This window comes from Leuresthes tenuis, unplaced genomic scaffold (assembly GCF_036924035.1).
Source record: "Leuresthes tenuis unplaced genomic scaffold, fLeuTen1.0.hap1 SCAF_14, whole genome shotgun sequence".
Taxonomy (NCBI): domain Eukaryota; kingdom Metazoa; phylum Chordata; class Actinopteri; order Atheriniformes; family Atherinopsidae; genus Leuresthes; species Leuresthes tenuis.
The window spans coordinates 21,870,828-21,897,124 of record NW_027325368.1 but is presented as its reverse complement, the minus strand read 5'-3'; the positions used below and the strand labels follow the sequence as shown (position 1 = coordinate 21,897,124).

The 26,297-nt window shown below is 42.1% G+C and overlaps 3 protein-coding genes across 3 annotated transcripts; 1 reads left to right on the top strand and 2 right to left on the bottom strand.

The window, feature by feature from the left end:
- The first annotated feature begins 327 nt into the window (after window positions 1-327).
- LOC140269337 (protein lifeguard 3-like) lies at window positions 328-10,711 on the top strand. The gene is made up of 12 exons (XM_072364386.1): window positions 328-574; window positions 4,958-5,317; window positions 5,654-5,724; window positions 7,757-7,821; window positions 7,902-7,955; window positions 8,080-8,130; window positions 8,277-8,316; window positions 8,857-8,894; window positions 8,978-9,065; window positions 9,165-9,260; window positions 9,351-9,404; window positions 9,731-10,711. Exons 2-12 carry the CDS (start codon window positions 4,963-4,965, stop codon window positions 9,878-9,880), a joined length of 1,062 nt encoding a protein of 353 aa, XP_072220487.1. The 5' UTR covers window positions 328-574; window positions 4,958-4,962; the 3' UTR covers window positions 9,881-10,711.
- LOC140269340 (uncharacterized) lies at window positions 10,472-13,126 on the bottom strand. Its single transcript, XM_072364388.1, has 3 exons — window positions 13,066-13,126; window positions 12,545-12,806; window positions 10,472-10,984 (listed from the first exon to the last, which is right to left on the bottom strand). Exons 1-3 carry the CDS (start codon window positions 13,106-13,108, stop codon window positions 10,813-10,815), a joined length of 477 nt encoding a protein of 158 aa, XP_072220489.1. The 5' UTR covers window positions 13,109-13,126; the 3' UTR covers window positions 10,472-10,812.
- A 198-nt stretch (window positions 13,127-13,324) lies between these two features.
- Window positions 13,325-18,543, bottom strand: mcm6 (minichromosome maintenance complex component 6). The gene is made up of 18 exons (XM_072363879.1): window positions 18,337-18,543; window positions 18,021-18,167; window positions 17,500-17,610; window positions 17,333-17,420; window positions 17,080-17,241; window positions 16,839-17,004; window positions 16,594-16,742; window positions 16,367-16,517; window positions 16,132-16,273; window positions 15,874-16,015; window positions 15,691-15,798; window positions 15,347-15,502; window positions 15,052-15,180; window positions 14,651-14,815; window positions 14,399-14,525; window positions 14,092-14,289; window positions 13,838-13,977; window positions 13,325-13,739 (listed from the first exon to the last, which is right to left on the bottom strand). The coding sequence occupies exons 1-18, from the start codon at window positions 18,432-18,434 to the stop codon at window positions 13,632-13,634; spliced, it is 2,487 nt and encodes an 828-aa protein (XP_072219980.1). The 5' UTR covers window positions 18,435-18,543; the 3' UTR covers window positions 13,325-13,631.
- Window positions 18,544-26,297: the final 7,754 nt, after the last annotated feature.

Here is a 26,297-nt window from a genome sequence, read left to right as displayed (position 1 = left end):
GCGCATAGAAGCTAAAGTACTCTTCCGTGCCATATTGTGCGCATTTACATCTTACTGACGCGTTATGGTTTATGGATGTCTCTACGGTCGTCTCTGCAACATATTAAATGCTGCTGCTGCTGTCCTGAAAATAAACTCAACGTGATCTGATGGGCAAAAGAAAGTCTCTTATACTGGTGGCAAACTCCGGCGGTGCGCATCTCGTTGCAACGCGCCTTTATTCGGTAACTTGAGACGCGCCTGTTGAACATGAGTCAGCGCCTCCTGGGAAGTGTCTCACCCTCCGTGGGTGTGCCGTGTGACAGATTCCTCCGGACTCCACCCAGCCCGCTCTTCCCCGTTCCAGGAAAGCTTCTTCGCTGCTGCTTCACATCTGTTCACCGCTGTAAGTGCTGTTCACAACGACCCCGGGGACAGAAGGACCTGACAGGCCCGTGAGCAAGCTTACGTCGTCGCTTCCTCACAACATTCGGGTGTTTACAGAAAGAGCGGAAAGGACGAGGCTGGCAGCCGGGAGACAACTCGCTGTTTATCTCTGGGAATAATCACGACCAGCTGGACGCCTTGTAATTTGGTAAATTGAGAGGTAATTTTGAAAAGTTGTATCTATTCCGTAGCAGCTTCACTAACGACCACCATGTTACATGTGACATACCGGACGTGTGGATATCTCGAATCCATCGGTGGGGTTGCAATTCGTTCAGTTTGGTGAGCGAGCATATGGGCCTCTGCTTGTGAAACAGCTGCGGGCCCTCACCTGAAAGACCTTTTGTTGGTGGAGGTTCGGTCAAACAGCTCCACTCCACCCCGTGAACTGAGCCAAGTGGACGTTTTTATTCTTTCCTTTCCCAATTTTGGTCAGTTCAGAAGTGAAATACTTACTTTATGTATTTGGGTGATTGAGTGATTGGAAGTGCTGTGTGGAAGCCGATTAATGGTTGCATATTGACATAATATTTAATAATTCAAGATGTTTTAAAAAAAAATCAAAATTCTGAGATATAAAGTCTGAATTCTGAGATGCTGAGTCGTATTTTGAGGCATAATTTTAAGAGGCTACAACCCTGATAGTATCTCAGAATTTCCCCTTCACTAAGTCCAAATTCTGAGAGGGCAGTGACTTTAAATCCTTGTCAGTTTATGATGACGGTTTTTCACTTCTGCATCACCTTGAACTGAGCGTCGTGCTTTGGTGAAGGTCAGCAGGCTTTGTGGTTTGTTGTCAGCTGAAGCTCAAGGGGAAATGACACTTTTCTCCAACTCAGAAAGCACTATTGTTATGGCAGACTTCCTGACTCCTCACACCTGAGCCAGCATGCACATCACGGACATAAATCGGAGACTCCTGAACAGAATTTATTTCTTGTTTGTGATTTTTCCGATTCGTTCCACCTTCCAATAGAGACAAGTCTGGGGAAATACCAGTTTTCTGCTTTCTGATACCAGGACACATTCAAATCAGATAAATGCAACTTCAGAACAGCTCTCTTTATGTCTCCAGGTCCCGCCACAACATTTGTAGAGCTCTGGACTTTGACTTGATTATTTTCTTTTTCAGACATTCTGTCGTAGATTTTTCTGCTGTGCTTCAAATTCTGATCTTGTTCCATAGCCTCATTTCAGCCAAGCTTCAGCTGTCAGACAGATGACCTCACATTTGACTCTAGAAATCTTTAGTATAAAGAGGAGTTCATGGACTCAATGATGGCACAGTGCTCAGATCTTGTGGCTGACAAAACAAGCCCACATCATCACCCTTCCACCACCGTGTTTGGCAGCTGGTATTACAGTTATTAGGTGTTTTGCCATTCCGTTGTTGCCCAAACGCATAACATCCTGTAATATAAAGAGGTTGCACATTTTTTGTCTCATGACCTATGTGTAAAAATAGGATGCTCTCATACATGAATTATAGAAATAGTTCTGTTAGTCCTTTGATTATGAAGAGTCACCCTGTGAAAGCTTGTCTTTAACTGTTATCATTTTAACTCCTCCATTAATGTGCAGATTATTCAGTCAGAAGAGAAATGAATAAACCAGACAGTAGTGGAAAAATTCCATTGCTATGACTAATTAAGTATTTTCAACTCTAAATAATGGGATAAGGAAATAAATGGTGTGTAAACTTAAGACAGAAAAAAAACAGAGCTTAACTCTCACCCCTCAAAAAACAAATGACTCCTTCTTCAGCCAAATAAAAGCTTTAGGCAGTCTCAGGGACGAGGTCAAATATAAACTTTGCCGAACCGGTTCTTGCTGTCTTGTGTGGTATTTCTGTTATTTTGTTTATTCGTGACTAGGCTCGCATGATGGAACATGTGGATTTGCCGGGCGCGGGGCTTTGCTGCCAGCAATACCTGACAAGGTTTTTAGGAAATTGATGTTACCTTTGTTGAAGGTAAACTTGTTCTTGTTTCCGTGTCATCATGACTGCATGCTGGGTATTATAACGCTGGCCCTGACACCACACGATGACTTGCTGTTTGTGGTGACTTTTGAAATGCCTGTAACGTATGAAGACATGGAACTCAACAAGCCGCTGCTGTCCCAGAGCAGAGTTCCACCCTCCTGCTCAAACACACATAAACCTGAATAGCTGACTGTGGTAGTAACCAAGAAGTGATCAGATGTGTTACTCATTCTGTGACTGCACTTTTCCAGTGACTGTTTTCTGTCCTGTTGCTTGGTGCTTTGGATGTGATGTAATGGCATCAAGAGGTGGAGCCAGGACTTGAATTCCTTTGCTCATGTATTGCCCTGAAAGCCCCATTGAGAATGGAGCTCTGCTGCTTTTAGACACTTTAAAAATAACGTGGAACGTGCTAAGACACACAGGTCTCTCTTTTTATTGTGGTGTCTTGGTATATATTTTGATTTACAAATGAGTTTTTAGACGATCACATGCAAAATATTGTGAGGGAGTGCAAATCCGTTTTTGTTGTTTTTACATGATTTTCATGGTAAAAGTAGTGCGTGTGTGTGTCCATGCTGTGGTTCAACAGCCTCTGGTGGTTTTCATGAACCACTCTGCTTATCAAAACCACGTGTTCATGTTAATCTGTTACAACCCAAAATTGAATTAGGAGGTTAAGCCCTTGTGTTTGACACTCAGCCAGAAGTTATTATACATCCTAAATGTTAGATCAATTTGTGTGTGTTGCTTATACAACCAGTAGCAGCTAGGCAGGCCAAAAGCCAAACTTTTTCCTTAACAACCCAGACAGCAGGATTATGCATTCATGCATGTGCTTTCATACACATGGTGGCAATATAAGGACAATGGTTTCATTCGATTTTTTTCTGTCATAGTAACAAAGTACAGAGGCAGTCGCTGCTCCCTTTTAAAACGTTGATTGTGGAGCTAGAGAATTTTTATTTGAGTAGCCAAGCTGAGATCTTTTACCCCTCTTGGGTTGGCACAGAAACAGATGTCTCTTTTGTTCTTCCTGAATGGCCCATACAGTCGCTGCAGGGTGTCTTGTTCATCCTTTTTGATCACTTTTACATACCTGCCACGTACAAGTCCATCGTGTTTGTGCAACACTTAGCTGATCGGATGAGATCGGGAGTTTCCAAACGGCTGACTATAGTCATGAGAACTTTACATTTTAAACACAAATGAACCACAGATAGTTATAAATTTGAGCTGGTTTTGTTGTACTTGTTGTCTGGTCTCTTATAGAGTTCTGTTCATTCTCATTTCATTGCTTTATGTTTTCATTTTAATTAGTTTGATTTCATTTATAGAAATAAAGAATTCTGCACCTCTTTTCATCTTTAGTAGGAGTTTCATCCCTGCAAGATGTGTGAGATTTAGATATGATTCATCAGCCCTTTGGTGTCTTGTATTGAACGTTATTCTGGTTGGTTGTTTTCCTTTCAGAACACAGTCCTATAGAGCTTTGGAGTTGGTAGTACAGCTTTCTTTTTATTTTTGTTCAGTTATTTGTGCTATATTGACTTTATATAAAAAGTACTACACAAATAAAGTCTAATTGATCATTTGATTGATGAAATAGGAGTTCCAAGTTGCCACTCCAGTTATATTTTATTTATTTTTTATTTTTTTTCACCAGTATTACAAGGATAATGGTCTCTTTTAGACATGACCACAGGGACAGTTGAATGAGGATCCCTAAACATTAATTTTGAAATTCATATTTGAGGAAACACAAGATCTTTCATTCTACTTTTGAAATGTTTTTGCTAACGTTCCCTAATCTAAAAGATGGACAGAGGTAGGGTATCCCTGCAAAGGGCAGGGTATAAAGTCAAGGCAACGATCTGAATCGCTTATGGATTAAAGTGTGTGGACGTTTCCATCCACACACTGTTGAGGGTCCGGTCAAGTAGTCAAAAAATTTACCTCCTATTATATTTCCCTTAGCACTTTTCCTTGGGTTTGGTGGAAAACATCATGGAGGGAAAATGGCAGGAGAAGTTCTTAAGGACTTAGGACAAGACAACCATGCTGTAATGAGAATCTGACCAAACTTACACTAAGCTGTGATGTGGATCTGAAGCACTGCTTTAAAAACTTTAAAGCAGTTTATTGCAATCTTATCCCAAAGGTTATCTAATATATGTCATGTGTAGACATAATACAGAACATTAGAAAAAGAAAAATGAATAGAAGTGAAATCTGTTGTCATCACAGGCTGCGCACCCTCCTGTCCTCATATTTATTTGCACAAACCACAGAGGGTGCAGATGAAAAGAATCGAGCCAAGTCTTTTACCAAAAGAAAATGCAGCATTATTATTTTTAGGATCTGGAAAACATCGTGCTTTTTATTCAAATAGATCCTTTCATAACACTTACCACAGCTTTTCCCATGTATGGTCTTCTTGTCCTCAAGTCAAAGAGTTTTGACATCACAGCAACATTATCGGGATGATTTTAGGAAAAGCAAGGTGTTGTGAGATCATGTATCTTCCTTTTACTCCCCTCCCCACAGGCACCATGTCCAGGTCAGACTACCCTCCAGGGTACGATGAGTCCCGCGGCCCGCTCTACATGCCTCAGGGTGGGGGCTACCCGCCTCAGGGTGGGGGTTACCCGCCTCAGGGTGGGGGCTACCCGCCTCCCCCTGCGTACGGCTTTCCCTCCTATGGTGGCACCCAGCCAGGCCAGCCCTCTGCTCCCTACCCTACTGGTCCCAACGCAACTATGTTCCCAGGACAGCCCAGGGGGTATCCTCCCGGACCGTACCCTGGACAACCTCACCATGCCGGGTCACCGGGACCAGGATACCCCAACCCACCTCCTATGCCCCCTATAATCCCACCAACCATACCATCGGATGTCCTGAGCTCTGGTAAGACTGGGTAGGCCAGGTATATCGAAGTGTATCATCCAATTAAGTTGTCCTCACACAAATGTGTGAAGATGGTGCTGTGATATTTTTAATAAATCTTTAAAAGAAGCATGTTGGGGGATGGAAAATATTCTCTCATAACAACAGATCCAAAAAATCCACCTCTCAGCAAAAAAGAGAGAATGTGTTCAGTTCCCAAAAATTTTGACATCCCTTATTCTTTTAATGTAACAAAGTTAGACTAATGACTAATGGCTCTTATCCATCATCACAGTTGAATGTGTCTTGTTGCTGTTTGTCGCCACTGATCACATTTCTTTTCCACCGGTAACGCAGGTGATGAGGAGTTCGCTGCAAGTGGCCGAGGCTGGGACGATCTGAGCATTCGGCATGCCTTCATCAGAAAGGTAAAAGACGTAAATCATTTAGAATTTACCCTATTTTTTTGCAGTCAGCTGAGTACACAGATGCCAGCAGAGTAATCACATAACTATATACAGTCTCCAAATGAGAATAGGTGATAGGAGATAAGTTATCTGCGAACACTGTATCGTCATATTTACTTTTATGCAAATGAAGAAAATGTGATCTAATGATGTATGTAAGAACCTTTTCCACATTTTGTAAAATTGCTGTGTATTCAAAATCCCAGAAAAACAATCTGATGCCATTTTTAGATGAGAAATGTAAAAACATCTGTGGCTGGATGCATACAATTGTGTGAGGTTTCATTACTGTATACTCCCATAGGCAGAGCTGTGCAAATACAAAACTTTCACCAGATTCGGAAGCTGTGCATATATATGGTTCTCCCTTGCTCACCTCAGTCATTTTAAAACTAGAACTGACACAGGTTCACACTTATAGACACTCCGCTAACTAATCATATGAATAGGAAAACATTGTTGCCATCACAACTAAACAGGCCCACGTCAGAGTCAGGGCTGCAGGAGGAGGCCCAGTTGAACGGCAGCATGTTCAGTATACAGAGATTATCAGAAGGGAGACAGACGTACAGATGAATTTTGTTTTTGTTTTGTTTTTAAAGCTTCGTTACAGTCTGAGAATGACAGAAATAATTTTACATTTCGAGTTTGTCACATCACAGACAAATGTGTTATTAACCACTCAGCTAAATTTGAACGATTAAACAAGTAGCCAGTAAATGAATTAAGCTCTGAGATGCTGAGGATATGTCTGCTGAAGACAGATCTCAGATCAGCTGAAATGAATCACAATAACGGATCAAACAAAACTTGTTTTAACTCATGTAACAATACCAATTGCACACAGCAGATATGAAATATTTCAGGCATCTTATAACCATTTTACCAATATTGTTAGTGCACAACTGACATTTTCATTGCTCGTTTATTCCGTCGAGGTCCAGGTGAAAAATGAGGCTGATGTTGCTGGTAATCCTCTACTCTTTATCAGCTTGGCTCTGCATAAGATCAGTCAAAAGCTCTGCTGGTGTGTTGCAAAGTCTCATGGATTCATGAATTCAGTTTTTCTCATTGTCATTATTCCTCTACGATTTACGAGTCTGGCAAATTCTGACTTTCAAGGAAGTTTTATTTCCGTGATGAAGGCAGAACATTTAGCTAGTTAGTTGCTAGTCTTAGCCTAATGCATTGCAGTAGGTCTTAACATTCCAGTTTTAGGAGTGGTGATGGTTTTTGGTCACCTTTATATAAACAGTCCTTCTTTGTCATGGAAATCTACTGAGGAACACATGTCACGACTTTCAATCTGTGGAGCACAGCTGTACTTATTTATAGCGCTCACACTTGAAATGGAGTCTGTGAGAAAAACGAATTATCGTAGAAGAGTGTGTGAGGTGTCACCATCCCAATGCGTATTGTTCTTTTACAAATGCCTGAATGTGTGCAGGATGAGGCGCATACATGTTTTCCGTGTGTATGCATCATATATGCATCTGACCCCTGCTTACATCAGTGTACACACACTGTTTTATAATTAATTACGTTTCTATGTTCAGAATCACTCTTCACTTTATACAATACACGCTATATGATAGGGTCGTAAGCCTTTTGTAACGGAGAGGCCTGACTAAAACCCTAAAAAAGCTAAAAAATGCTTTATGGTGTTAGTCAATAACGAACTCAATTCTAAAAGGCATGTTTGACACAAAAGAGAACCACAGTGATAAGAAAACAGTGATAAGTGTTGACTGCCTCAACCTTGGTGACTGCTTCTGTTCAGCTGGAACTGCGACTTTAAAGTTAAAGTGGAAAGAACAGCGATTAGCTCAAGATACCAGTCAGTTACAGCACAAAACTAAACAACAACAACTCAAAGCATGAGTCGAAAAAACAACAAAGGAATGGCTTCATCGGGAGAAGCTCAGGGGGTTGTTTGATTGTTTCTAGCCCCACGTGTGTGTGTGTGTGTAATGCAGGCCTGTGTGTTTTTCAGGTGTATTTGATATTGGCGTCTCAGCTCCTGGTCACAACAGCCATTGTGGCCGTATTCACATTTGTGTGAGTATACAGAGTATGTGTTTAGTGTGGCTGTCAGTGTTTGAGTGTGTCCCTCCTAACTGCTCCTTCGTTTCTCACAGCCACCCTGTCAGAACGTTCGTACAGAGAAACCAAGCCGTGTACTGGGTGTCTTAGTAAGTCTCACTCTGCGTTAATTTCACCACCTTACAGTACATGCGATACCCAAAAATAAGAGAAGGGGAAAAAGAATCCAATTTTGCAAAGATTTACACAAAAATCTGTGTTTTACCATTTTAGTGCTGTATACTTCATCACCCACATTATGCTGGTTTGCTGCAAGGGCCCCCGGTGAGTGCCAGGAAACATTTGGACAGAGAATACTTTCTTGTTATTAATATTAACTTGCTTATATAATACTTACTTATAAGTTCTATGGTATTAATACTATATTAATACTATAAAAGAACCCTGTATTAATGACTCTTTTTTTGCAGGAGGAAGTTCCCATGGAATGTCATTCTGCTGTCCATCTTTGTAAGTTGAACTGCTTACAGTCGAGTTCAGAACCAGGAAAGTGAGACAGATTATTACAGTTTACTGGAGTCTATTTTTAAACTGGAACACTAGCTTTCTTATTGCAGGTTAAACTGAAAAACATCAAATAGATCCTGTATGGTCTATTCACTCACTGTTTGCATATTGCATGCGGTTTTATCAGCTCAAAAAGCAAAATGACGCAGTTACTTTGTGGAGCAGCTTAGTCACCTGATGGAGTTGGACCGTCTGTGTTATTGATGCTGTAAACATATTTCCACATGTTCCATTTTGCCCTGAAAAGTCACAGCTGATATCCTCTACATAGGCTTTTCCCTTTTTTCTTTGAAATGTTCTTATTTCTTTCAGAGGTTTTAATGCATATGGTATATTGCCTCGTGAAAGGTGCAGTTATTAATCACAATATTAAGTATTTAGCAATAGATTCTGCTGTATGTTAATATTTAGCAGTTTCTGGGTGGGTATTTATTTAGTTTTGCAGCTTTAAATTGCATACTGATTTTTCCTTTTCCCTCACAGACGCTGGCTTTGTCCTACATGACCGGGTCCATATCCAGGTAAAAAAAAAGAAAAAAAAGAAAAATCATCCAGATGTTTTCCTCAACCTCTGTCATCATTGTATTTTTCTCTTTGATTTAAGTTACTATGACACAAAAGCCGTGTTTTTGGCACTTGGGATCACAGCTGTGGTTTGCATCGCTGTCACGGTCTTCTGCTTCCAGACAAAGGTGCGTGTGGTTGTGTAACTGCACATCAGTTTCAAATGGCCTTTGTCTCTTTGTTCAGTTACCTGTTCTAACATGTCCGTCTGTGGTTCCCCCGCATAGGTCGACTTCACCAAGTGCCAGGGCCTCTTCTGTGTCCTTGGGATCGTCATGTTTGTGACTGGCATCATTTCAGCCATCGTGCTATCTTTCAAATATGTGAGTTTAGAGCTGATGTGACCGAGGAAACATCCCTTCTTGACAACTTCTAAGGTCACTGAGTTTGCTAATGACGTTCTGTTGTTGCAGATTCTGTGGCTTCACATGCTTTATGCAGCTTTGGGAGCCATAGTCTTCACTTTGGTGAGTGCTTTTTTTTTTTTCCAATGCTGAGCTGCAGTCATGTGAAAAAGAAATGACGCCCTCTGTCAATTCTAAAGTTTTGTGTTATGAGGACAAATAATATGTAAACATGGCCCACTGCTTCAGGGTCTTACAGTTTGATAATTATAGCCTCAGATCAACAACACACCATGCGATTACTTAACAAAATGTGACCTAAAGACACCCTGAGATAGCCTGCAGAACCGTCCTCAGCAGCAGTTATTATGTCCTGATATGTAAAACGTTGGAACTGATATACTCTGTTTCCCTCTCCCACTCTAATTTTCAATGTTTGTGTCTTGTAGTTCCTGGCATATCACACACAGCTACTGATAGGAAACAGGAAGCACTCCATCAGTCCAGAGGAGTACGTGTTCGCAGCGCTCTCCATCTATGTCGATATCGTCCAGATCTTCCTCTTCCTGCTGCAAATTATTGGAGCTTCCACAAAATAAAACTGCCGACATGAAGGTTCCGGGTGCGGGGGAAGCATTGAGCAGCAAATTGATGCTTCACTTTTTGTCCTCCACTTTTTTTTAAATTGAAAAAACAAAAACAAAACATTCTTTCAGTAAATCACAATACTTTTCTAAAGTCGTGGCAAAATCCAGGGAAAACGTCTAAGGGCTGAATTGGATATTTTGTTACCGGGTAGAGCAACTCTACAGAAATTGCACTTTTTCCTTAAGTATTTTCTATATCTGCTTTAAACTAGCTGCAACGTTGTTTTTTTTTCGATAAGTTGAAAAAAAAAAACATTATTTATGTACAGCTGCAATTCATTTTCTTTCCTGCATAAATGTTGAGAAAACTTACTGCCACAGATGTCACGACTCTGTAGAGTCAGTTTTTTTGGGGGGGGGGTGATATGACCACCCATGAATTACAGTATAGTGCTCTTAACAGTAGCATTAGAGCTGCTATAGTCGCTTTATGAAGTACAGGGTTATAGAGTAAGCTTTTATAACACACTGCGCATATGTGTTTTTGTGCTCTTGCAGTCAGATTAGGGGCAGACAGCGAGTGTTGGGCCAGCCACGGTGGTGTTCCTTTAGTGGAACATTTCTTAAGATTTCCTGACGTGATCAACCCCGCCCAGCTGGTCCTCCACACTCTGCATAAACATCACAAGCCAAAGTTACATACAGTCCTTTACTCGAATCAACAGAGGCTAACATTTGAAATATAAAGCAGAGGTCAGTGTAGTTGAGTGCTTGTAAATATACACATCATTCATGGAGACAATTTCTTTGCTTTTTCATATTAAATAAAGATTTTTTTCCATTGTTTCCATGTGATTCATATGCATTTATGCCAGTGATGGCACATTGGCTCCTTAAACTGTCATGATTAGTCTTTAGGCAGTAGTCCAAGTGTTACAACACAGTCATTGGTCCAGTTTAGCGTTCTTGTCACGGTGGCGGTAACGACTCCCCTCGTATTCTCCTTCGTTCGATTGCTTCATCCTCTGTCTGACCTTCAGCTGCTTCAGTCGGTTTTTGTCCACTTGTCTCTTGGCCAAGAGGAAGCCGATTATTCCTGCGGGGAGACCAATCATCCTGGACAGAGAGACAAATATTTTTGGTCAGGAAATGCATGTTGTAGTCATGCTTTGACTGCCAGGACAGTTAGCGTGGCCATGCTTTGAAAAACGAATTTGTAACGTCGACTCAGAAAATAACATCTTAAAATAAAAAATAATAGTTCTGTACAATAATATAAAGGAAGCACCAAATTTACGTTACATTCAAAAACAACTATTACTGAAAGGTACACCATTTTACCCACCACCGCACTGTACTGAGATGCCAGCACCAGTAGTTTTCAGGAATAGGGAAGAGAGAGACGGCAGGAAGATGCAAACGTGAACGTGTTTAGTTCCACGTGTTCCTTCATACATGCTGCTGACCAGCTTCTCTCTGGTTCCTGAACCACTGCATGGTTCTTGGAACTTTGGTGCTAATAAGCGCGCCTGGGGACAAAGCAGGATTTGTGCCTTGTTGAGTATCTGGATTTTCATCATCACGAAGCAGGTTAGCTTCTCATGCCATTGTATCAACATGGCAACTTACACTGGAATCCTAACCTCTGTAGCACATGTAACGGCATGTTGTCCAGACCCATAAAAAAGAAAAAAAAGACTTCAATTTGTGGACAGCTTTAAAAGTCAAAAGGTCAAACACTGACTGAGATTCTTCATAAGATACTGTATGTGTCAGCAGAGGAGAAACAGAGACTTATTACACTAAAACTTGTTCCTGTTGACTTTTAGATATATCTTTCCGGCTGATATTACACTGTGAACGGAAGGTGCTGCACAGTCACTTTGCCACCTGTTGTAAGGGACAGAACTTGAAAACCTGCCGTGTTTGGCTTCCAGTTGCAGTTCATTGTTAGTCGAAAAATCTTCGCAAATTACAACTTTCTTTTAGACATGTTGTCACCATCAAATTCGAGATGAGTTAATGTTTTTCTTTAAATAGTGAAATGTAACAACATCTGACATTCTTTCTATGTTCTACTGTGAGTAAAATACTGTTTTATGATATTAGAAAACCACTAGATTCATTTATTTTAATTTTTTTTTTTTTTTTTTAAATTTGGGGTTGTTCATACAAAGCTGGTCTGATTATATTTATCAAATGATGAAACATTTCTGTCCTGAGGGCACAAGGGATCCCAGAATGGTTTAACCAGTATGGAAATTCGGCTTATATGATATAGCTTTCACCGCCACCAAATCACAACCCAACTGCGCACTATTGGGAGAGTTTGGATCAATCCGTTCAACTGTATTCCCCATCACCAAAACCCTACAGATGGAAGAAATTATGTTCATCGTCTTGGCTGAGTTTCAGTTCTATAGCCAATGCCAATGTCCAGTGAAGCTGTTCTGTCGTACATAATTAACACACAACAAGAGTTTAGCGCATCCTCACACAAATTAAAGCATGTATCTTTACATTTCTTCCTTCACGATTGCTTTTCAAAGATCGGACAAACATCCAAATGGGAACCATTTTTGTCCCCTCTATGCAAAATACATTCTTCTGTGACCAAAAGAAAATCCGGTTTGTAAATAACACATTACAAACGCCAGAGGAGCTGAGCAAACTCACCACGCATAGCCTATCTTCATCATAGGGTTCTTGGCCTTTCTTCTGGGGATGTACTCGGGACCCTCCGGTTCCTCCTCGTCCTCCTCCTCCTGCTTGGCTCTCTGGGCTCCCGCTGAGCTGTGAGTCTGCGCGCTCTTCTGCGGCTCTGTCCTCGAGCTGCACAAGGAGGCGGCGGGGGAGGCGTGGAGCCGCAAACGTTGACACACTGTCGGGATTTGACTGCACTTCGTGAGGAGCAACCGACCGGGAGCAAGGTGCAACCCTAGAGGACCCATTAAACGTTTAACTTTTCTGTGCTAGACTTCAGTCACCTCTGCGGACGTTAACGTCGAGTTTAAATTAAGTTTTTAAGAGGAAAAAAAACAACTTAAGGAAAATTAAAATGCTTTCTAAGAGCTATAACATACATAACGCAATTGAGGGATAACTGACACTGCTACTGATGACAAAGATATTCATTTTGTGAATCACTTTGTGGTGACCGTTTACGCCAAGTCTATCGTCAATAAAAGGGTTTTTACCTGTCAGAGCTCCTCGGACGACAGTCAGGCAGGAGGCCGCCATGTTTGTTTAGTAACAGCTAACACGCATGCGCAGTGCTTCTTTACGCAAGTAGAAATGGGGTCCACCTAGTGGACAACAATAGTATTGCGTTTTATGAACTGGTGTGAGAAATTACCGTTAACACGTTTTTTTACAGAAACATTTTTATTATTTGAAACAACATTACCATTCACTTTATACCATAATATTACAACAACAAAAAACAAACAAACAGTATAAATTGAAACCATGTTTTAGAGCCTTGGTGTTTGTCTCTAATATACAGTTATAGAAAGCAATCAGCCATTACACAGTTCGAAGAAGTTACAGCAGTGAACAACTGTGGAAAAAAAACAAAACAAAGCAGTATATTTACAATATCTCACTTTTCTTATTAACCTCAGAATTAAGTCTTTGTACAGCTGAGATCATCACAAAAAAGTAAGTCTTAACATCATCTCCAACACTTCTATCATGTATGTGGTACAAATGAGCATCAATAAAACACTATGAACATCACTGTGTAAGCTGTGTAAGAGTCACTTTAGTCCTCCAGGATGTAGTTGGGGTTGACGACCAGAACAGCTTCTTCTGTGCCTTCCGACTCTGAGCCCTTCAGTCCCCCCTGAGACAGCTCGATGAGGATGTGATCCTGCAGAAACAGATTGATGCCAAATTTGGTGTAAATGGACACCTCTGAATTTGTAGAAGACTTCACTTCAATTTCTTTTTTGCCAAATGTCGACTCACATAGTGAACCAGCCTGTGGATGACCTTCTCTATCAGGCCCTTCTTGTTGATGAGCTCCTCCTCGGAGTCGATCTCTGACTCGATCTCCTTCAGATACCAGTTAACCACTGCAGTTTTCTTCAGCTCCTCCTCTTCCTCAGCTATGACACAGAGTGACAAAAATGTGAAAAAAGAAAAATGATTAGTATCACCGATTACAAAAGCCGGAGGAGAAAGGACACGCTTTGAGAGACAGAGGAGGAACGGCCTCTTACCGTCCTCCGCTCTGCGCAGGTGAAGGACCAGCAGGTTGGAGATGCGTTTGTACTCGGAGAAAGACAAGCGGGCGGACGGTTTGGGCTGGCCGCCAGGCTCAGCGTTCCCATTCACACCATCAGCATGGCCATTAATTCCATTAACATGGCCATTAATTCCATCTCCATGACCGTTTACTCCATTTGGGACATCGTTGCCTACAGAGAAGTAAAAAGCAGCAAATGAACACTTTGTTGGAGTTTTTGAGATCCAAGTACACGTATGATTACATTTTGAATCTACACATGCAGGAGGGTGCGACCGTACCTTCCTCCTGCGGCTGCTCCTCCTCCTCCAGGTCATCTTCCTGCTCCAGGTTGATGTCAGGCGTCTCCACTCTGATGATGGACTTGTTGAGAAGACGGAAGGCTTCCTTCACGTGTTTGGGCTGCACCTGGAGCCGGAAAGTGAACGGAAAGTGCAGCGTCACTGCATTTAGTAGCACTACACAGGCAACTCCCTGAACATTTTGCTCGGAGTAAAAATATATAGATTTTTTTTAGATTTGTTCAAACATACTTCATCACAGCAGTGCATGCGGGCCATGGCCTCCGAGAGGCGGATCATGCTCTCCAGCTGTCGCACCGTTATCCTCCAGGCAGACTTGGACACACCCCCAGAGCTGTCACGCTGGCGGAGACGCTTGTACTGCTCGACGATGAACTCCTCCGATTCACTGGAGATCTGTGAGGGTAAAATACACACATGTAGATAATAAATACCCAGGCCCCTAAGCCCAGGGCCATGGAAACGGACCCGACATCCCGGTACAGCTCAACTGAAAGCGACTCAGAGCAACAATAGACATACATGGATGCTTTTTGGGGTTTTTTCTGTGGTTCTTGTATTCAATCCATAATGCTACGGGGTAGGAAAACATTTTTTAAAAAGTAAGAGTGTGACTGCATGAAGACACGCACCTTAGGTTTGAATTGCCTGGCAAAGAGAAGGTATCTGCGGATCTCATCCAGAGAGTAGAGTCTGTCCACCGACTCCTCCACACGCGAGTGCAGGTCCACGATGCGCCTGGCGATGGCGTAGTCTGTAACCTGCGACACACCCAGACGCACAAACGGTGCAGATCAAGTCAGAAGTTCACGACATTAATGAGATGCTAAAGAAAGATCAACCTCATACAGTCAAAATACACAATAATGAAAACTAATATCAAATAAAACCGCCTCCGATGTACGCTGGGACTGTGTGCACGCGTACCTCGTTACAGTCATCCACCAGGATGAAGAAGAGGTCGAAGCGGCTCATGATGGGGGCGGTCAGGTTGACGTTCTGCTTCAGGCTCTTGCTGCGGTCGTAGCGCCCGCTGACAGGGTTGGCGGCAGCCAGGATGGACGTTCGAGCGTTCAGAGTGGCCTGAAGGAGACGCAGGGAAAAAATATCTGCTTATTCTCATGAGGAACAGAAACATCTCCTGCTCGTGTTGGCTGGCTCACGGGCGTATCTTCTCTTTCCAGAGCACTGAGGTTTCTCTCGACTAACACCAGGGGATGGAAAATCGACTTGAGATCATCGAGGAGGTGTATGAATCTGATGTGCGTTACCTTGACTCCAGCCTTGGTGATACTGATTGTCTGCTGCTCCATGGCTTCATGGATGGCCACCTGGTCCTTGAGGTCCATCTTATCAAACTCATCGATGCAACATACGCCCTGAAAGCAAACGCGGCCGTTAATAGCACAGAATACAGCGACATACAGCGACAGCGACAAACTCGTGACACTCACGTTATCTGCGAGCATCAGAGCTCCGGCCTCGATGACAAACTCGTGCGACTCCTCGTCTCGGACCACAGCTGCTGTCAGACCTGCAGCGCTGCTGGCTTTGCCGCTGGTGTACACTGCTCTGGGACTGAACTCCTCCACGTGCCTACAGGTACGCAAGGATTCCCGTTAGTCATCCGTCTGTGTGACACGGTGGGTGCAAGCTACATATAAATTATTCACAAGGCAGATTGCGTTTCCAGCCGAGTTTTTGTTACATACTTCAGGAACTGGCTCTTGGCAGTACTCGGGTCTCCAACGACGCAGACGTTGACGTCTCCTCTCAGAGAGGTTCCCTCCATGGTCGTCTTGGGCACGCCTCCAAAGAGCATCAGCAGGATGCCACGCTTCACCTCGTCGTTGCCTGCACAATGTGCAACGTTAAGTTGAAAAGTCACAGCTTTCACATGCTTCTCTCAGGCAGAGAAAAAGGCTCAGCGGAGGTCCGATCACTGACCGTGGATGGTGGGGAAGAGGCTGGTGCAAAGGTTGTGGTACAAGTTCTTGTCCTGGCTCATCTCAAACACCTTCTCCCACTCCTTCTCGGTCATCTGGCTCTTGATGCTCTCAGCAGTTTGCTCCTCATCCCGCAGCTCCTTGCCACCAAACTGGAATAAAGACAACGTGACGCTGTAATTCGGCACCACTTGCCTTGAGCGTTAGTTTGCGGTGAGTGTTTCTTACTCGGGGGTTGGTTGGGGCCACGTTGCAGGCCAGAAAAGCCAGTCTGTATGACAGCTCTCTGACTCCCAGAGCCTTCAGTCCCCTCAAACCCTCTGACTCAAAGCCCTGCCGACCTCCTGGTACACGGGTACTGGTCTCCGCTCGCACACCTGGAGACATAACATCCATACAGATGGTTGAAATGGGTCCAAATGCAAAACTGCTAATGTAAGAAAGTGCTTTATTGGTTGAGATTTAAACCATACCAGGAGTACTGAGCTGAGAAACATCCGGTACGACGATCAGGGTCCCGGTGAAGTCACAGCGGTCTCCTGCCTGAGCCATCTCCACGGCCTCCGCCCTCAGGATGATCTCCAGGGAGCGTGGGATTGAACCACGGGGCAGCTCCGCCTGCGTCTCCTGAATACGTACCTGAGCACACAAGGGTCACACATTAGTGCCCCCTCTCATTTACACAGAGACACACACGCCTTCAGCCTCAGTTACCTTCTGAAAGTCGATGAACTTGGATTTGTGCGTGTCGAGGTGGAATCGGGAGCGGTTGTTGCAGACGGGGTTTCTGCAGATAGTCGGTGGGGAGTATTTGAACTGCTGAGAGACATCTTTGATCACAGCCTGGCAGTCCATGCACAGGAAGGTCCCGCTCACCTGCAACCACAGAGCGGGTCGTGTCATCAGTGAGAGACAACAAAAACTCAACAATACAACTTTGATCTTTTGTCACAGCGGAATCTCTCACCAGCTCAGGGTGGACTGGGTGTGTCCTCACCACCTGGCCGCTGATCTTCACCAGGGTGCCGATGCGCATGGAAGACAGCTCACGGATCCTACATTATACACACGATGAAGATCACTTTCATACCCTTGCACAGTGATTTAGACTGAAGCCACTCGTTTTAAGCTTACTTGTGTCTGGTCGGCAGATCCTCGATGGCAACGTAGAACTCTTTGTTGAGAGGAACATTCCCGTGATCTCGAGCAAAGTTGCGCACTGCCCGGCAGAGGTAAGGATACACCCTGAAAACACAGTCGCTCGGTTTAATGCTTGTATTGTACCGAATGGAAATAATGGCTATGCCTACATCTGTACCTGTAGAGACCGTTTCAGCAGCTGCTGTGCATGGCAGTAATGAGCTTAGCATGAGATGTTCATGTAATATATTGTACTGCACATTTTAAACAGTAGAAGAACTAAATTCATATCCTGTGCCCCGGTAAAGCTTTCTGTTGCAGGCTCATCCAGTGTGATCCGTTTAACAGTACAGTCGTATTCATGTGTGATCTTAAGATCAGAGCCCCCTCCACCCTACCGTTTCAGAACAAATGACAGCAGATCAACTGCTCTCTTCAACACTGACGCTGGGGAACAAGCGGAGGTTGTGATGCAGCCCAGTTGTCAGGACCTGTGGATCCTGTGGTTGGCTCACCTGTAGTACTCCTCCTGAATGGTGGTGGCCAACTCCTGATTGAAGCCCTCCAGGTCTATGAAGCTCACCAGAAGAGTGTTCCTCTCAGGCCTGATCAGCTCCTCGGCCTCCTGGACATACTTCACATCCCCATCCCCGGTCTGAAACCTAAGCAGCACAACATCATCATTAGATACCGTCTAATACGAGTAAAACAACCGATCGACACAGCACTGGACCCGTAGAAATTCTGATCCAGAAGTTTTATTATGCGCTCGCGCCGTCGGCAACGTGTCACGGCCCACAATACAATAACGCCTGTTGCGGATTGACTTACTCCTCAAGGAAAGCCTGAAACAACTTTTGACATTTTTCAGCCAACTCGTCCTTCACCATGGCCCCGGCATTCTCCGCGGTGGCTGTAGCAACATCCATGCTGCGAACTGTAGTAATAGAGTCGGAAAGTTGAGCAAATTTCTGGACCGTACGGTTCCTCAACAGACTGGCACACACTACACGCTGACGTCCTAACAACAGAGCTGCGTTTCGCGCGAAAAGTGAGACCACGTGACATTTGGCGCGCCGATTCCGACCAATCTGCGGTGCCGTGCAAATATTCTTCAGGTTAGTAGCCAATGAGAGGAGAAAACGGCATGTGACGCAGAGCTCTTCTCGTTTCCTGTATCAAAAGCATTAAAGTTGTGCCGAAAAAAATAAAAGAAGACAAGTCAACTGTGGCAATGTATCTGCAGGCCTGTCGGGAAACACATTCACTGTCGTAGTTCTAACGTAGTGAACAATATACAAAGTTAAGCTTTGAATTAATTGAACAGACAGAAATAAAGTCGTGGAAACATCAGAACACCCCGTGGAAACATGAACTTTTTATAATATTTCAAAGCAGCAATAGTTGTCCAGACTTTCTGAAGATCTTTCAAAGATTTTCTTTGGATGTTGGCTGCTTTCTCATTCATTTTCAGCCAAGTCATTTCACATGGCCATCTTCAAAGGAGTGTAGGAATGTTTTTTTTTTTTTTAAGTTGCTTAACACTGACCCATGAATCATCCAAGCATAAAAAGACAAGGGATGCACCTGTGTAGAGTTTACTCATAGCGGCCTTACCAAATACCCCGTTTTATTTGGCATCTTTAGTTACTTGGTTACCAGCAATCTGTCACAAAAAAACACATCCTTTATTCACATTTCCTTAGATGCGTCACTAGAAAAAGATAACACAGATTGACATACATGAAATAAAAGTAGAGTAATTTGAGGAAATTGGACAAGTGGAGCCCAACAAAAGTAGTTTCAGATCTAGAATAATATCTACAGTAGATGGACAATATCTGAAAAGGATGTCCTGAAAAGAAGGAAGAAATATCCAGTTAAAACCAGACAGAGGACCTGAGAGATGCATACTGTTGACCCAAGCCTCATCAGAAATGGTCTCCATGGAAGGGTGGCTGTCAAAAAACCATTCATATGGAAGGGAAACAGGGAGAAAAGGCTGAGCTATGCCGAATGACACAAGAAGTGGACTGAAAATCAGTGGCAACAGGTGGTATGGAGGGATGAATCCTCCCCAGAGCCCGGACCTCAACTTTATTGAAGCAGTGCGGCAGCCGATATCCAAAGAAGGGCTTTGGGATGTCCTTCAAGAAGCCTGGAGAACGATTCCTGAAGACTACTTAAAGAAATGACAAGAAAGCTTGTCTAAGAGAGTTCAGACTGTTGAAGAATAAAGCTGGTCATTCAAGCTTATTGATATTGTACAAACTCAGTTTTTTCCTTATGTATTTCCATTGATGTTTATTGTGATTCATTAAATGGATTCTCTTATTTCCTGTTTTCCTGACAATATTGAAACTGTAGGTAAACATTTGGAAATTTGATATTCATTTTAACAATACTGAAAGAAATAAGTGGAATAAATGTCTGTTAATAATTATATTGACAACATAATCAGTAAAAAAAGCATTTTCTTATGAAGAAAAAGTCGGGATGCCCCAATTTTCATTATTACTTAGAATTCCCAGAATTATATTCAGGTATACTTTGTTAAATACAAATCGTTTAAATTTCAGTGCAGAGATTTTTGGAAGAGCCTGCCTTATTCAAGCCTTAAACATTTAGTTTAGTTTGCTCCTACTTGTATTATCACTATGGCAATGAGACCTGCAGGAAGAAGATTATAGACGCATAGGGCTTTAAAAAGATCTCAAAATAATTTATAATCTGCCATTCCACTGTCCGGGAAAAAATTTACAAGATGGGAACATTTAAATTGACTGAAACAAACCAAGTTTGCCTAGTCAGTCCATTACTGCATGTTCAGTTTAAGAGCTGACCACAAAATGATTAAAGAAGTCTCCAACAATCCTAGAATACCATCAACAGACTTACAGGAAGTTCTCGCCATGGTTGATGTCCAAGTACATGAATTTACCATCAGTAAGAGACCACACAAGGTTGAGCTCCATGGGAGGTATGTAAGGAGGAAACATTTGTAGTCAAAAACAGAACATCAGGGCAAAACTGCCAGAGCACAATGAGCTTTTTACAGAAGACTCAAAATTTGAATTAGAAATCAAAGACTTCTTTATTGTATGCTTGAGCAAATTACGACACCATAAATCTAAAACATTTAAACTGAAGCAGAGGTGGATCATGTAACATGACCCAAAATGTTCGAGTAAATCTATGAAGAAATGGCTGAGTAGAAAAGAAATGGATCTTTCTGGAAGGGCAGAGTCAAAGTGATTTAAAACAGGCTGTGCCTCCGAGACAGCCCTAAAACATCACACAGCTGTCTAAAAGGGGGGCTAACTTTCTACCAGTCATTGTTGGAGACTGGTACATGATTGTAAGAAAAGTTTTGTTAAGATATTTTAATTCATGCAGAACTTTATTGTATTGTATCTGGTAGAGATTAAGGCTGATTGTTGTATTGGTTCCCAATCCAGGGGTTAGGCCTTTCCAAAGGTCCAAAACTTAATCAGGATAAATGAGGAAATGAGAGAAAACAAAGTTTATTATTTACAAAATTAGACAAGTCAACTCTGTATTTAGTGAAATATCAAGTGATTTGACCTAAGATATTTGTCAAGATGAAACCATGTGGATGGTAACAGCTCATAGATGTCTATTAGAACCCACACTTCTGTTTTTTGTTTGCTTTGCAGATTGAAAAGGTTACAAACCACATCTAGAAATATCACTTTGTAATCTATCTCCAAAGTGTGCACTATAGTTTATGCCACAAACATACTCTGTTTATTAGGTGTCTGATATTAGTACATGAAATACTGTCAGAGAAAGGTGGTAATTACGCGTGCAAATAATCTTACAGTATATAAATATATATATATATATATATATATATGTGTGTGTCATTACGAATTATCATTCTAGTAAATAACAACAGTACCAGTGTTGCTAATTTGTCTATAATGCAGCCATTTTTACATTCAATTTATGACTGGGAACTACAAAACGTGGTGAAGTGTTGCAGTTCCAGATTGTGACCGTTAGATGGCAGTGAACGCTCATATCTCCGTCTGTAATTTCAGTTCTAAACTCGGCCTGCATCAGGGGTGACACTCTAACATCATTCTGGCTGAAACCACTTGAAAAACTCTTGTGTTTTCCGAACACAAGATCTACCTGACTATTGACTATTTTTGTAGTCACAGAGCTTGTTGCTGTGATGTATTTCCAGGTGCTGAAGTTTAACTATAGTTTAATGTCAGTGTATATAATCGATTACTACACATGACCCCTATATATTTGCAGATGATATCAGAGTTACGTTGTAGTTTCACACAGCGAGCAGAGTGAGACAACTGTGAGGCACACTAGCAGTAATTTTCATTTTATCATTCCTGCTTGATATACTGCAGATATAGTGGGGGTGGCTGCATATTTGTCCATTCATTTTTATGTTTTATGGATTTGTACAACTAAACAGTTTGTTTAGTCTTTCTGTTTTGTTTTTTTATCCCAACGGTCTTAATTTGTCCATGTTGCAAATAACCAGTCGAACTTACTGGTCTGTCTGCACAGCCATCGTTGCCGCACTTTCATGGTGGTTGCTTCTTGCTTTGTACCATCATTGTATTGTTGAGAACAGCAGCTGTTATCATTTTGAACACAGATCACGTCTAACCGCTGCCGTGAGTTTACTGTATCATCAGTGGAAGAACAGGAATAATTGCAATCCGCAGTTCAACTGACCCCTGTAACTGTTTTTTTCCAAGAATATCCTACCAAATTACGGGTACTCATTGACATTCATAGGCGAGCTTTTATCTAAAGCTTTACATGAATATGTTTTTCACTTCTAAAAACCCCTGAGCATGTGGGATGTTTTTGACCCCCGAATGAGACAGTTTGTTCATCAGGGGCAAAAAAACAGAGCAATGCACCATGCACAATGCAACTGAAAAAGCAACCGACAAACATCAATGCTGACTGTGCTTCTCAAGGCAAAGATTGTGCGCAGAAAAAGTGAGAAAGAAAAAGTCAGCTAAGAAAAAGTGAGAAACCACATGATGATGATGACACCCGAAGTCGTTATAAAGAGAGGGATATCTCAAAGTTTTAACTTGACTTTCAGACAGAATGCAGTCAACTAAAAATAAAACAGAGCAAAAAAAAAAGTGCAGTCAGCCTCGACAGGCAACCCTCCCAGGACCATCTGTGAGGCTAAACACTGATTTGCTGCTCTGCAACGCCAAGGATGACTGTTTCTGATTTTTTTCCCCCACATCATTCTCACGCCTACACCTGCTGCGGTCAATACAAACACTGTTGGCAGGCTATTGGTTTCACCTGTCACATTGTATGAACCCACCAGGAACAAAGCAGGAAGTTATTGCAGGCCATTTGGATGCAACCCAGTCTCTTTATTTCTCCTTTTGTCTTGACCTCTGGCGTTCCCACAATTGTTCAGCAGCAGGAAACTCAGTTTGTCTGAATATGAGGGAACCTGACCATCTGTAGGCACACACTCACACACACACACGCACATACATACTCACACAAACCACAACATCACAGCAAAGTATGGTGCAGCAATACAGGCAGCATTAAGTACCCAACACATGCATAGGTACAGCTATGTTCTGCCACTGAGAGAAAAAGCACTGCATTGACAAGTAGTAGTAAGATTCATTCATATTGAGACACAGGAGGCAAGTACAGATAAAACACTGCCACTCTGGTATACAGACTCAAACTCTGCCTGTGCAGTAAGAAAGCTTTGATGGTGCAGTTTTGTCGTCACAGGTGAAAAACAATACAATGGGTACAAACATTTGTAAGAGAAGCAGGATATGAAGATAGAAAAAACATTTTCAAAAGAGCTGTTTCCTGGTTTATTTGTAATCAGTGAGTGACACATCATCATTGTCTTGGCGGCAAAGTCCCGTGCTCTAAATCTGAAACTAAAGTGGCTCGATAAAGGGTTTTAATATCCAAACTGGGTAAGCAGAGCAGGAATTACAACATTTCTTGTCCACAAATCTCCAATTTCGGATCACCACACCAGAGCCGTTGTTTTAAACATAGTAATCACAAAGTAGTATTCTCAGGACAAACAATGGGTTTTCCCTGACTGGCAGGGTCAGTAAGCAGACCTCACACTGCACTGAAACAATCCAGATGTCAAATGGTAACTGGCGTATGCTTGGCCAGGCTTCATTAGAGTGGATGAACAGTGTACTGAACTAAAAAAAATTGGCGATTAGGCTCCACTAATGCGGAGACATACATATGGAAAACAAACATGATGTCTAGCACATAAATTACTCTGATTTGTAATTTCAGATTTGAGTAAAAGTTTAAGTACAAGCTTAAAACTCAAATTTGCCCATATGCTGCCTTTCAGCATCCCCACTGGCCTTGCAGAAGAAGTGTTGGATGAGCAACGATCTGCAAGGCATTTTTGGTTAAGGTCAGATAGTCAAAAAGTGACCTCCTGTCGTCTTTTCCTTCGGTCTTGTCCTCAATCTTGTTGGAAAATGCAATGGGAATCTGATCACACTTTCATTCAGCTGTGATTCGATCTGCATAAAACTGCAGATGTTCAGTGTCCAACAAAAGGTGCTTTGAATACTTAATCAAATGCAAGTATGTAGACACACACACATATTTATATATATATATATATATATATATATATATATATGTATGTATGTATGTATACGTAACAACATTATAAGGTTAGTATGGTTACCCCTGTCAGGTTTTAATCAAACTGTTTTTATAGCTGTATAGCTGCCATTTTTTTAAACATAATTGACTACTAATTAAAACATTAGATGTTTCTAGTTGGTTTCATAGCGTTCTGGACTTTTACACATCTGAAAATCAGAGATTTGCAGCATAAAGAACACTAAACCAATTCATTGGCTTTAGCTCTGTCAAGAAGTATTGCCTTTTCTGTTGTTATGTGTGTTTGTGTCCCTTTGTTAGGCCGCCCGGTCAGTTGAAACAGCAGAAAAAGAAACATCTGGTTATATTTCAGTGCACTAAAACATCTAGTAAATTGTCCCTAGTGATATCTCGGAAAGTCTAATAAAGTCTCCACAGGAAAAGAGTGAAGTTCACATGAAAACTTTTTGTAATGGCATCATTTGGAGAAGGCAGCACAGAGAGCTGGACTCAGACAGACAGAGATTATCAGATAAGTTTATTCATCTTTTATCTGTGTCAAGGTGCTGATCTCTTTTACAGGCAGAGTTGTAAAATGGAAAGGCAGCAGTCTTAGTGCCATGCTGAATGATCCGCTTGGTAGTTCTGGTCATTGAAAACATCTCAAGTCTATTTTAGGTGGAACAATGTTCAGATTTAGTGACACAGAGGTGTCCACAGAGGTGGAAGGTTCAGAATCTGGGACAAAAACTGAGACTTCAGATGACGGAAGAGGAGACAGTAGCACATTGAATGATGACAAAACTATGGAGGCAACATTCAACATTTCTTCTTCAATCATTTTATGCCACCTCCCCTCTCCAAATGAAATATCCACCCATACTGAGGCTGATGACACCATAAGCCACAAGATGAAAATTCTGCCACTCATCCTCTGGAGACTATCTGAGATTATCTGTCCATCATTCTTAGCAATGCATTGCTGTTGTAACATTGCAGACTGTCTTTCTTTTTCATTTCATTTCTTTAATCTTTTCAGATTGATAAGACGACGGGTTCAGGTCGAGCTCAGAAGCTGCGGGAGACTAAACGGCAGTAAAAAGCGTGATATTGTTAATTTTCTTGTTTGACACACAACTGGTTACATGTGACGCTGAATGAGACGTGATGAGAACAACCCTTCTGCAGTTAGGGGTGCCACAGCTCTCTGTGTTGCTGAGTTCAGAGCTGCTTGTATGTTTAATTGTTTTAGCTGCTTGTTTTTCCTAAAATGAGCTGCAGGAAGTCTTTCCTGTTTTGAATACACTATGAATAGAAGTGAATTGTGTGTGTGTGTGAGTGTGTGTGCATGTATGTGTATTTTCATTTTTTTCATTTTTTTTTGTGCATGTATCTGTGAATGTGTTGAAGGGGGGTGGGGGAAGGAAGGAAGGATGGCGAAACTGAAAAGGCACCAGGTAAGTGTGTTTTCCACACTTACATACATATATACATATGCCATCCTTCCTCCATATGTTTCTATACGTATACAAGTAACTTCATAGCTGGATATATTTGGTGATGTACGGCTTCAGTTCCTCCCACTTACAAAGAGTCAACCTTTCTTTGTGGCATTGAGTTCTCTCTCTCTCACATGCACAGCTCTCCTCTTCATCTTCTCGTCCTCCTCTCATGGTTGCTCCAGGAAACAGGACACAGTAAACTTCCAGCTTCTGTTTCTTTCACTTCCAAATGGAAGTAGGTTTGTGGGAAGCGCTGTTTTGTATGTGTGTGCATTAAAGTGCTGGAAATGAACCCCTTCATGCTTCCTCTTCTCTCACGTAGAAAAAACAAACTGTTTATACCATCAACATAAATCTAATTAGCACCCCCCCTCAAAAAAACCACATCCATACGCAGCCTCTGTCTCATGCTCACAGACTCACACACCTGGCTGTTGCACATCACGACTCAGGCACGGTTTCATCTTTCGAAAGATACGTGCTGTTCACGCTCTGGATCAGTGAATTCAGATGCCACACAGCTGAATGATAATGAATAAAGAAGAAAAGCTGATGGTTAATAAGATTATACACCTTCGTGCTATTTTTTTCCCTCCTCTTATCTCACATTGTGAATGATTGGCTCTCCACAAAACACGGAAA